This window comes from Choloepus didactylus, chromosome 24, assembly GCF_015220235.1.
Source record: "Choloepus didactylus isolate mChoDid1 chromosome 24, mChoDid1.pri, whole genome shotgun sequence".
NCBI lineage: Eukaryota > Metazoa > Chordata > Mammalia > Pilosa > Megalonychidae > Choloepus > Choloepus didactylus.
Window position 1 is genome coordinate 1,550,944 of NC_051330.1, and position 12,431 is coordinate 1,563,374.

General features: G+C 50.1%; 1 protein-coding gene across 1 annotated transcript in view; it reads left to right on the forward strand.

The window, feature by feature from the left end:
* Nucleotides 1-12,431, forward strand: part of ADAMTS2 (ADAM metallopeptidase with thrombospondin type 1 motif 2) — a 227,643-nt gene that overhangs the window by 192,334 nt on the left and 22,878 nt on the right. The window contains 3 exon segments of the mRNA XM_037817818.1: nt 7,877-8,022; nt 10,121-10,296; nt 12,252-12,385. Of these exon segments, the coding sequence (XP_037673746.1) occupies nt 7,877-8,022; nt 10,121-10,296; nt 12,252-12,385 (456 nt within the window).

The window sequence follows — 12,431 nt, forward strand, 5'->3', positions numbered from 1 at the left end:
TATTTTCACCATAACCAGTAGAGATCTCTTCTCTTTTCACTCCCTCTTCCCCCTCTGACATGTTTCTCCTCCTGTTGGCTGATGTTAGGGTGTCCATGGGCATTTCATGGTTCTGGCTATGGGGAGATTGGATTTGGGGTACATTTGTTGATCCTTTTTCATAGTTCTCAGGCTCTACCATGTATAATTGTTCCAGTTTGCTAAAGCTGCTGAAATGCAAAATACCAGAAATGGATTGGCTTTTACAGTGGGGGTTTAGGGGGTTTATTAGTTTATTATGCAGTTCTAAGGCCCTGAAAGTGTCCAAACTAAGGCATCCACAAGAAGATACCTTCCCTGAGGAAAGGCTGATGGCATCCGGAACACCTCTGTCAGCTGGGAAGGCACGGGGCTGGTGTCTGCTGGTCCTTTGCTCCCAGGTTGTGTTGCTTTCAGCTTCTGATTCCAGTGGCTTCCTCTTTAAGCATCTGTGGGTTCTCACTTAGGTTCTCCAGGGCAAACTCTGGGCTTCATCTCTTATCTTAGCATCTCCAAACATCTTTCTGTCTGCATCTCCCAGCATCTGGGTCTGTGTCAGCCCCTGAGTACTCTTAAGGACTCCAGTAAACTAATCAAGACCCACCTTGAACAGGTGGGGACACACCTCCATGGAAATAATCCAATTAAAAGGTCTCACCCAGCGTTGGGTGGGTCACATCTCCATGGAAACAACATAATCAAAAGGTCCCACCCACAATTGGTCTGCCCCCACAAGATTGCATTAAAGAACATGGCTTTTTGTGGGGTACATAACAGATTCAAACCAGCAGAATGGTTAAGTTACCTTAGCCATTTGAGTGTAGAAATAGTTTGCAGAAATAGTCCTAGTGCCACTATGCCAGCCCCGTGGTGTTGTCCCGCAAAGTGTCACAGAATAGGTAATAGGGCCGTGGAACCTATTCTCCTCAAATCATTGGAGGAAAAGGTGCCTCAACTCTGCTTGAGGTTGGGGCTGCTTCTGTATATGCATCAGTTTACGTTTTCTCTTCAGGTATGGTGGAGCATTTTAAACACAGCTCCAAGTCAGGTCTTTCTTTAGAAAGGGCACCCACTGCATGAATACAACAAAAAAGTAAGAGACCCTAAAATAAAATTTCAAAGACCAAAAGAGAAACTTGGTTAAAACTAGATGCGGAAAAGTTTAATCAAAATGTCGACAAAGCCTTGCTACACCAGTTTAGCTGCAATGTTGAAACTTGTTTTGAAATGCTTCAATAAAACAAGGGAGAAATTACAGCCTGCTGAATTGGATATTATAAAGCGTCCCACTTTTATCATTTTCAAATTTGTTTATTAAAGAATGGAGAGAAAAATCATATCAAAGTTAATGGAGTATGAAACAAAAGTAATAAAAATGCGTAAAAGAAATAACTCTGATTTCAAAAAGTGAGTTGTAACTAAAAAGATTTCAGATCAAGCTGAAAGCAGTCATTCATCAGGAGTGTTAAATATCAAAGAGGAATGACAGACAAGCTCGTAGAGTGTTTGACAAGGTAATGAATGAAGAGAAGTGGATCCAGTGAACACGATGGAGAAACTTCTTTCTGATCGGACATGAAACATTGACAGCATCAGTGACAATGTGAAGCTCAGAATATTGCCTGTGCAATAAAGATGTCAGCAGAAAACTGGTTATTGAGTTGAATGCAAACCCAAAGAATGTTTAAAATCAGGCTCTGTCCAGAAAAATTTGAAATGCCCTGAAATCCACTTCATCGAAAGAAACTGGATACCAGCTTCTCCAAATCTGACGATCATAAATATTCAAAAGACATCAACAATAACTTCTCTAAATTTTGATAATAAAAGAAGGAAATATCTTCCTTAACATCTTAGGGAAAGGGTTGACAAACCACAGTGTGTGGACCAATTCTAGCTGTTTTCCGAGCTTTATTGGATATGATTCACATCCCATGCAATTCACCGAGTTAAAGAGTACAGCTCAAAGGCTTTTATCTGACGTGTTCACAAGGTTGTGAAAAACTCACAACAATCTAATTTCAGAACATTTGTGTCTCTCCCCAGTAAGTCCAGGACCCATTAGCAGTCAGTCCCCACTCCCCCCACCCCCTGCCCTGGGCAATCTACTCACCATCCCCAGGGATTTGCCTCTTGTGGACATTTATTGAGATGGATTCATACAACGTGGCCTTTTGTGACTAGCTTCGTTCACTTCACATAATGCCTTCAGGGCTCGTCCATGTTTAGCGTGTATTAGTACTTCATTCCTTTCTGTTGCTGAATAATGATCAATCGTATGGATATACCACATTTTATTTCTCCATCTATTAGTCGATGGACATTTGGGTTGTTTCCACTTTGGGGCAGTTATGACACATGCTGCTATGAACACTCGTGTACAAGTTTTTGCATGAATGTGTGTTTTCATTTTCCTTGGATATAAGCCTGAGAGTGAAATTATTGGGTCCCGTGGTAACTCCATGGTTAACGTTTAGAGGAATTGCCAGAGTGTTTCTCAGAGCAGCTGCTCTATGTTCCCACTAACAGTGTATGAGAGCTGCAATTTCTCCGTATTTTCACCAAAACTTGTGATTGTTTGTGCCTTTTGTAATAACCACCCTAGTGACTATGAAGTGATATCTCCTTGTAGTTTTGACTTGCATTTGACTCTGTAAATCAGTTTGGTGAGTATTACCATTTTAACAATATTAAGTCTTCCAATTCACGAACGGGTTGTCTTTTCATTTATTCAGGTCTTCTCTAATTTCTTTCAACAAAGTTTAGAGTATATGTTTTGCACTTCTTTTTATTTTTTAGGTTATTACTAAGGTGTTTCTGTGTGTGTGTATGTGTGTGTGTGAGTGTGTGATGCTCTTGTAAAATTTTAATCAATTGTTATACTGTCCTCATGGTTTGACACTTCTATCATCATAAAATTTTCTTTTTATACCTAGTAATATTTTTTGCCTTAAAGTCTATTTTGTCTGATATTAGTATACCACTCCGGGCTCTCTTTTGGTTACTGTTTGCATAGGATATCTTTTTCCATCCTTTTACTTTTAATGTATCAGTGTCTTTGAATCTAACTGTATCTGTTGTACTCAGCACAAAGTTTGTAATCTCTGCCTTTTGATTGTGTTGCTTAATCCATTCAGATTTACTGTTCTTATTGATGTGGTTGGATTTATAGCTGCAGTTTTGCTTTATTTTTACTGTGTCTAATGCCTTTTTTGTTTCTCTGTTCCTCCTTTAATATGGCTTCTTTTTGCATTAAGTGAATGTTTTCTAGTGTAATTTTTAATTCCTTAATGATTTTTTTGCGGTCGGGGTTACTGCTTCTAGGGGGAGTGGCGGCCGGTAGCCGATCCCTCAGCTCTCGGGGCTGCTTAAAGGGTACCGGCGGCGGGGCTCCTTTCCCGGAGGCGAGGGGGAGGCGGAGGACGTGGCCAGGGGTCCTCGGCGAGAGGCGTGCAAGGTGTGGAGGGGGGCGGCGATAAGGACAAAAACACTCTTCATCCAGTAGGAGTATGCGCCAAAGAGATTTATTCAGGGGTGATTACAGGTTATATAGGCTGGTAAGAGGGGCAGGGCTGGAAAGGAGGTGAAGTAGCCTAAATTGGCAATATTGAAGGGAGAGGGGCTAGGAGTGGTTCTGAGAGGACGCAGGAGCCGTTGCAGCGGGCGGGGGTTGTTCTGGCCACGGTGCATGCGCGCTGGCGGTGGCAGGAGTGGCCTTGGCACAAGGGAGTATGTGGGTAAGATAAGGAAGTGGGGAAAGGGCAGTTGGGAGAAAGGCGGTTTCCTCCGCAAGCCTTCCCTGCCAGTGGCATTTTGGGTGAGGAAAAGGGAGCTGCCTTGACCTCGCTCTCAGGCTCGGGGGGGGCTTGCAGAGGGCACTCACGCCCGTACCTACTACCCTCCCCAGGGGGTGATCAGGTCCCCTGGCCCAGGCCTGGCAAGCCGAGGTACAAGCTCAGACACCCGCAATTTTTTACTTCTAAAAGAAGTTATTTACTTAGTGGTTTCTCTAGAGCTTCAATGCTTGTCTTGTCAAGATTGATTTCTAATTTATAGTAAAGTAATCCCAGTAAAATCTGGAAATGTTGTTCCTTTGTAGCTCTATTCCCAATTCTGTTCCTTTATGTGCTGTTACTGTTATGTGAAGTTATGTCTGTATGTGTTACAAGCCCAATAATACATTCTTATTTTTATTAATATAATCTTATGGCTCTTAAAGAAACTGATAGTGAGTACATATTTATGGAAGTTGTTATATTAATTCTCCCTTTACCATATCTGGTTCTCTGCACTTCTTCCTGTAGATTTAAGTTACCAGTTGGCACCATTTCCTTCCTCCAATCAGCCTCATTTGTGCTGTTTTTGTCAAATATATTACATTTTCATAAGTTATAGGTTCAGTAATGCAACTATATACAATTACTTTATGCCGTTGCTTTTTAAATCAGTTAAGGGAAGAATGGAGAAGAAATATGAAATTATATTGTCTTTTATAATTTCCTACATATTACTCTTGCCTCTGCTCTCTGCTTCCTCATGTGGATCTGAATTACTCTCTGGTGTCACTTCTTTTCAGCGCAAAGAACTTCGTTAGTATTTCTTGTATGGTGGGTCTTCTAGCAGTGAATTCTTCAGTTTTGTTTCCCTTGGAGTATTTTTACTTCATCTTAATTTTGCTAGAAATTTTGCTGAATATAAGATTCTTGGTTGTCAGTTTTTGTCTTCAGCATTTGAATATGCCATCCCTTTGTCGGATGGTCTCCATTATTTCTGAGGAAAAGTCACCTGCTTTTAATAATGATTAATATTAATAATAATTAATATACATTATAATAATTAATATGCATTATTAATGTACATTATGAGACATTCTCTCTTGCTGCTTTCAAAATTTCCTCCTTGTCTTTGTCTTTCAACATTTTGACTATCGTCTGTCTGGGTCTGGGGCTCTTTGCATTTATCCTACCTCGAGTTCATTGAGTTTTTTGGATGTGTAGATTAATTTTTTTCATAAAATTTTAGATGTTTTCTTTCATTATTTCTTTGAATATTTTTATGCTCCTTTCTCTCTTTCCTCCCTTCTGGTGCTACCATTGTGCGATTTTCGTGTGCTTAATGCTGTCCCACATTTCTCAGAGGCTCTTCGTGTTTCTTCATGATTTTTTCTCTCTGCTCTTCAGATTGCATAATTGCTGCTGACCTGTCTTCAGTTGATTCTTTATTCTGCCAGGTCAAATCTAGTGAATTTTTCATTTCAGTGGATGTACTTTTGAACTTCAGAATTTCTTTTTTTTTTTATAATTTCTGTCTATTTTCTGATATTCTCTATTTGGCAAGACATTTTTCTCATGCTTTCTTTTAGTTCTTTATACAGGATTCCCTTTTGCTCTTTGAGCATATTTATAATAGCTGCTTTGAAATCTTTGTTTGCTAAGTCCAGCGTCTGACCCTCAAAGGCAGTTTCCGTTCCTTGCTTATTTTTCTGTATGTGGTTCACACCTTCTGTTTCTTTGCATGCCTTGGAATATTTTTTGAAAACTTGGCATTTTAGATAATAGATTGAAGTAACTGGATATCGATACCCTGAGCCTTATTGTTTGCCTGTTTATCTGTTCAGTTACTTGGCCGGACCGTTTCAACGAGGTTTATTTCCCCTGCACCTTGGGGGTCACGGACTTGGGTATACGCGCAGGCACCTCCTCTCACCACCACCACACACACACACACACACACACACACACACAGGGGTTAAGCAGGCTCTGTTGACTCTTTCCCTGATTGCCTGCTAACCTTCTGATTCCTCTTCTATTGGTGTCACCAACTGTTAGTCTTCACCAATTGCTTGTTGATGGCTCTGTCGTTTTTTTGATAATGCCCTGGGGCATAACGTGCTCTACAGTCTGACCCTGTAAAGCCTGGACCTTTTGCAGGGGCAGGGTATTGCCAGTCTTTAAGGCTTCCTCTTATCAGCTGTGTTTGTCCCTGGTTATCTCTGTAAAGCTTATAGCTGGTCACCCATTGTGTTTGTTGCTTCTAGTACCATGGAGCTACTGCCCGCCCCCCCCCAATTGCTCACTACCAAGATCTCTTTTATTTTAAATAATGAATTTAGGCATGAATGTTCTCATTTTCTGTTCCAAATGAAGTCCCTTCCCTTAGGGAGAGCTGTGGAGCTTTCTGTTCTAGAGAGAACCACTGCACTGCTGCACCACAGCCGGGGTAGGGACAGTGGCCCCTTCTCCCAAGATAATACCCCTGCAAGTACGGGACTGTGTGAGGGGGAGCGGCGAGAATTCTGGGCTTGCCCCCCAAGCATGCAAACCCTGCCTTATGAGCCAGCTCGCCCGGAGCAGCAGGGTCCGATACTCGGGACAGGCCTTACCGGGGATGGAGCGTCCACCCCTTGATGGCGGCTGGGTGGGAGGAGGGGCCCTGGGTGTCTTGGTCACTCCTTCCTGGAACAGATTTCTGCCACACGGATTTGGGGGTGACAGAAGCTGGGGCCTGCCTTTCCCACAGTGAGACTGTCGTCTTAGCTGGAAGCTGGGGAGGAATGGAGAGGGGGCCTTGTCTTCTGGAAGCAGCTTCTGGGAACAGAGCTCCTGCCCCGCTGAGCCGGGGGGGAGACGGGAGTGGGTCGTGGCTCAGATGCCCTGGACCTTCCCTGCTCTTACCAAGGCTTAGTAGATTTTCTTGAATAAATGTTTCTCCATTTGTTGTGTGACCCCGTGACAATCTCTAAAGACTTTAAATCTTTTGTTTATTTTTAAAATAATTTCCACTAGTTAAATGCTTGTTTTACTAGGGAGACATTTTGCCAAGCTCCTCACATCGCTCTTCCAAAGTTTCCTTTTGCTGCCTGTTATTGTAAATAAAATTTACTGGAAAATTGCCGAGCTTATCCATTTGCGTATTTTCTGTGGCCTCTTTCATGCTGCCTAAAATACTTACTGCCTGGCCTTTTTAAAAAGTTTGCTTATCTTCCAAGTCAAAGGAACAATTGCATTATCTTTTTGTTCTCTTTCTAGAAAGGGTATCACAAAACTATTGTCATATGAAGATGGGATCAAAGAAATACAGTAAAAATGATAGGAAAAGTCATATCAGATATGATTAATTTAAAATAACCATTCTCTCCTTTTATGTTAGGGGTCATTTTTCAGTTTTTAAATTTTAAAAATTCCATGACATATTTTCTTATTTGAAACTGATATTTTATACCTAATTAATATTTTAAATTTTGCCCTCTTCTTCATAAAGCAGACCCTCTAAGTTGTATAAACTCCCCGCTATTGGGGGACTGAAGTGGTCTAAGTTGTAAATGTGTGTCTTGTAAACTCCCATCACCTACTTATTATACTCATTAACTTTTGCCCTATCAGCCTATCACCTGTTCTGTGTTTACGTAACATTTTCTCCCAATTGCCTTTTTCACATAAATAAATGGATCTTAAAATATCTCTGACATCCCTGGATCGCTGGGCCAGTGTTATGCTTGTCAGTGTGCCACGTGTTTGCACCAGCAATGGCACACCTTCTGGAGACGTGGTGGGGGGTGGACAGACTCCGGCTGAAGGATAGTAGCTGGCAAAGACGCAGAGGGGTGGTGGGAGGCCACAGGGGTGCTCCGGGAGAACCGGGTGGGCCGACACCTCCCTGAGCCTTTGACTGCCCCGATCCTAGGGGGCCTGTCTTCCCAAGTGGCCTCTTCTGAGCTTCTGGAGGTAGCACAGGCTCAGATCCCTCCCGCCTCCAGGGCTGAGCACAGGCAGGTGCCACGGCTGCCGTGGGAAAGTCTGTGGGTGCCCGGGGTCCAGCGAGCAGCGGCCCCTGACCCCGCGAGCCTTCTGTCCCTCAGCACTGCTTTAAAGGACACTGCATCTGGCTGACTCCCGACATCCTCAAACGGGACGGAAACTGGGGTGCCTGGAGTCCGTTCGGCTCCTGCTCGCGCACCTGCGGCACGGGTGTGAAGTTCAGGACCCGCCAGTGTGACAACCCACAGTGAGTCGGGCCCTTCCCGGGTGGCGGGCGGGGGTCCCCGGGGCCGTCACCAGCCGGGCCCCCCTGCAGGGTCCCCTGTGGCTGCTCAGCATTTGTGGGGAAGGGGCCGGCAGCCAGCCCTGGCCGTGCCTCACCCCCCGGGAGGGAGAGCAGCAAGGATAGAAGACGGAACTGCGAGGGGAAACGGGGTACCCGGGATGCTGGGAGCCTGGGGACGGGCGCTGCATCCGAGCAGCTGTTTGTAAACCAGGCAGGAGAACCAGTCAGCAAAACGCTCCCCAGTACCCCGCTGCCCAGACTCCGCACCCCTCCACCTGCTCCCCCTCCTGCCTCTCTCTCATGCACCCCCACCTCCCAGGCCTTCTCATCCCTGCCTCCTCCAGTCCACCTGCAAGTATCTCCCAGGGCCTCTCCCCTTCCTTCGTCACATCCTCACGTCCCCTCTCTGGGTTGTGTCAGCTCCTCCTGCCTGCAGCCTTCCCCGTCGCCTCGGCCAGTGCGGCGTCCCCACCAGGCGAGGGTGTGGAGCCAGCGAAACTGTGCTCGTGCCGCCGAGTCTGCAGGCTCGGGTGGGTTCATCACGCCCCGTGCCCCCATCAGCCCACCTCAGGGAACAGCCATGAAACGGGGACAGGCGTGCCGGGAGCCCCCCTCTCCCCCCACCACGATCATCTGCGTCACCAACCCACCCACCGAGGCCTTAGGCCGCAGGCCCAGGGCTGTGCGGGGACTGCTGGCTTTCGTCTTTCTTTAGCCTGTGCAGTGTTGTCAAAGATTGTGATCTACCTGAAAATATTACCAGTCAGGAGATGTCACATTTAAAAAAAACAAAAAACAACAGAGTTTCAGCTTCCAAATTGGGGGCCCAGAACCCCGAGCATCAGTCCCTGGCTTTTCACCCTGAGCCTCCACAGGGCTCCGGGCTTTGTGGAATCATGTCTGATTGCTTGTGCGCGTGTCCTTTTTGGAGGGAGCAGGTCTCCAGCTCACACCAACTTCTCAGGGGAGCCCACGACCCCCGAGAGTTAAGCCCCATAGGTCTCCGAGCTGCGTCCAGCCTGCCTGGGCTTTCTGAGCTTGGGATGCTCTGGTTTTGGCTCTTTCCAGCTGCTGCACTTTCTCCGGCCACGGGGAGTCCGAGGCAGGGAGGGTGGGCTCGGGGCTGTGTGCCTGGACCCCTGAGGCTCAGCAGTGGGAGGGCCGCCCACCCCCCCAGCCCTCAGCTTATGCATGAAGCCCCTCTCTCCCCCTCCTGATCTGCCTGGGGCTCGGGGCTGGGAGCAGAGGCAGAAGGGAGCCGTGCCCTCTCTGGGAGATGGCAGCCGGGGCTCAGGCTGCTCCGTCTTCACTCACTGTCCAGTGCGCAGGGACGTGGCTTTCTCCTTAATAAGTGGGGCGCATGTGAAGGGGCCTCGCGGTGTGAGAAAAATCCGGGGGCTCAAGCCCCTTCCCTCACCCTTCCTCCCCCATGATTTTGCATTCACCGGCTAAGCAGGTTCTCCTTCCAACACAACGCAGATTTCTGCTCTGATCACTGCGGATCCCAGTGGGGCTCCCGCCAGGCCCTCCCTGGAAGGGGCCCCTCCTGCCGGCCCAGGGGTCCCCTGCACCCAAGCGTGAGGCCCCTGAGCGCGGGTGCTCACAGGCTCCCCGCACCTCCTGCACCGAGGCCGTGTGCTCCTTCCGGTGCTGGATGCTGCAAATTCGCAATTGCTTTTGCACTCCCCCTGGTGCTGAGGGCCCGATGGTGAGGAGGTGGCCCCAGCCCTGCCACCTGGGTTGATGGCCCGGTGGGGAAGGCAGAACCTGAATACACCATTGCGCGTTGGCTGTTCAATTGCAATTGCGATCGGTGCTGTGACAGGGCCGACAGGGCTGGCAGGAGGGGCCCCAGCCCATTCTGCACCTGCTGCCCTGAGGCCCGGGCGGCTGGGGGATTGCTGGGGACCTGCCACTGGGGCCGGGCAGGGTGGGTCCCTTTGCTCCGCTGACCTGTCCCAACCCCCGAGACTCAGGGATCCCACAGACCCCAAGGGGCTCCCCAAAGCTGGTCCTTCCGGTGGCGTGGAGCTGCAGGGCCTTTGCTTCCCCCCCCCAGGCCAGCCAACGGGGGCCGCACCTGTTCGGGCCTGGGCTACGAGTTCCAGCTCTGCAACCGCCAGGACTGCCCCGACCCCCAGGCGGACTTCCGGGAGGAGCAGTGCCGCCAGTGGGACCTGTACTTCGAGCACGGGGATGCCCAGCACCACTGGCTGCCTCATGAGCACCGGGACGGTGAGCAGCAGGCAGAGCCCGGAGCGGGCGGCAGGGGGCTGGCATCCTTGTTCCATGCCCCTGATTCTGCACAGGCAGGATGGAGCCCACCCCTGGGGTGGGGGCTCGGGGCTCGCGGCAGGGCTGCAGTCTCAGAGGAGCCAGGCACTGGGCCAGCTGGGGTCTCCTACGGCCTCCGTCGGGCGGACGAGGCCAGGGCCGGGCCCTTCGCCAGTGTCTCCGTTTGCCGGGGCTGCTGTGACAAATACTGCAGACAGGGTGGCTTAGCCAACGGGAATTTATGGTCTCGCGGTTTTGGAGGCTAGAAGTTCAAAGTCAAGATGTTGGCAAACGCACGCTCTCCCTGAAGCCTGCTGCACTCTGGAGATTGCAGCCCTCCGTCACCGGGCTCGCTCGCTCTCTGGCTTCTCCGTCTTCTGGCTTCTACTTCCACGTCCAGTTCCCTTTGCTTCTGAAGACTTCAGCCGTGTGGGATTAAGGCCCGCTCGCCGTCACTGTGGCCTCACCTGCCCAGTGGCATCTTCAAAGCTCCTGTAGCAAACAGGTTCACACCCACAGGACCGGGAGTGGAGATCTGAGCGAGTCTTTTGTGGGTGACAGGATTCAGTCCCCAACAGGCAGGTTCAGGGATGGTGGGGAGCAGGGGCAGAGCTGGAGGCAGCTGGTGCCTGATGTCCCGTGAGCTTAGAGACTTCAGGAGACAGAAACCTTCCCTTTCCCAGGTTTTCAGCCCTCTGAGGTTTAACCGCCTGTGGCCCGGGGATGGGGGACGCCCGTTTCCAGGAGCCAGAGTGTGGAAGGTTTAGTGCAAGCACGTGGACTGAGAGCAGGAGAAGGGTGGCTCCTCGAAGGAAAATTGGGGTGCTAGGAGCCAAGGAAGGACACGGGTGCTTGTCCACCTCTCTTACGAGCCAGAGCCCGTCCTGAATTCCAAACTTCCGTAGGAGCGACCCCACGGCCTCCTCCGCTGGAAGCTGCTGGACCAGCTTTGTGTGGGTGCTGCACCCCGCTCCCCTGTAGTCAAACCTGGCTCTCATTCTCTGCTTATTTGTTCCATCCTAGTTCCTAGCAGACCTGCAAGGTGGTTTTGGAACCACCAGCCCCTTCCCCACGCAAAGCCCCTCGACTAACCAGGCTCCAGGATTGACACACGATTGTTTCGTCTTGGGCCTGAGAGCACTCGGGCAAGACACCGCTGGCCGAGGTTCCTGAGGCCACTTCTTTCCTTCCCCAGCCCTGCAGCCTGGTTGTGTGACCCACTGGCAGTGCGGTTAGATTCCTCTGTCACTTTGTGTCCCGCAGTGAGCTCACCCCGCACCCCCCACCCATCGCCAGCTTCTGGAGGCTTCCTTAGCATGTGGCCACATGCAACTTCACATGGCCTTTTCCTCTTCAGATGCTGTGCGTCTTCCCTCTTCTTCTAAGACCCCAGTCAGTGGATTTAGTCCACCTTGATCTCGACTAATTAGCTAAGGCCGTGCTCTGAGGGTGGACGTGCCTTTTGGGGATACACGACTGGACCCAGTGCACGCCCCGGGGAGGCTGCAGCCTGTGGGGAAGCAGGTGGCCGTGAAGCAATAGCCAGTGTTTTAGGAACCTCTGCGGTAAATCCCGAGAAAGGAGGGTCCCGGGGAGCCAAGGATGACTCGGGAGGGGCCTGGCCATCGTCGGCTTTCGGAGAAGACGGGCTTCAGAGGGTTGAAACTTAGGAAACAGCCACTGCCTTTCTCCTGGTCTGGTTAGGGCGATGCTTGTCCTCAGGATGGTAGCACCAGGGTCCAGGGCTCAGGAGACCCCGGACGGGGAGGGGCAGCCGAATCGCGGGACCCCTCAGGAGCGCCCCCCTCGCATGGAGAGAACTCAGGGTGTCTCTTGGGCCAACGTGGGGAAGCCACGGGGGATGGCGGCCAGCACAGCCGAGGGTCCTCGCCGATGCCCCGTTGTCTCCCTCCCAGCCAAGGAGAGATGCCATCTCTACTGCCAGTCGAGGGAGACGGGCGAGGTGGTGTCCATGAAGCGCATGGTGCACGACGGGACCCGCTGCTCCTACAAGGATGCCTTCAGCCTCTGCGTGCGTGGGGACTGCAGGGTGAGTGCCGGGCGTCGTCTCTGCACCCTGGGGTGGCTGGGCGCCC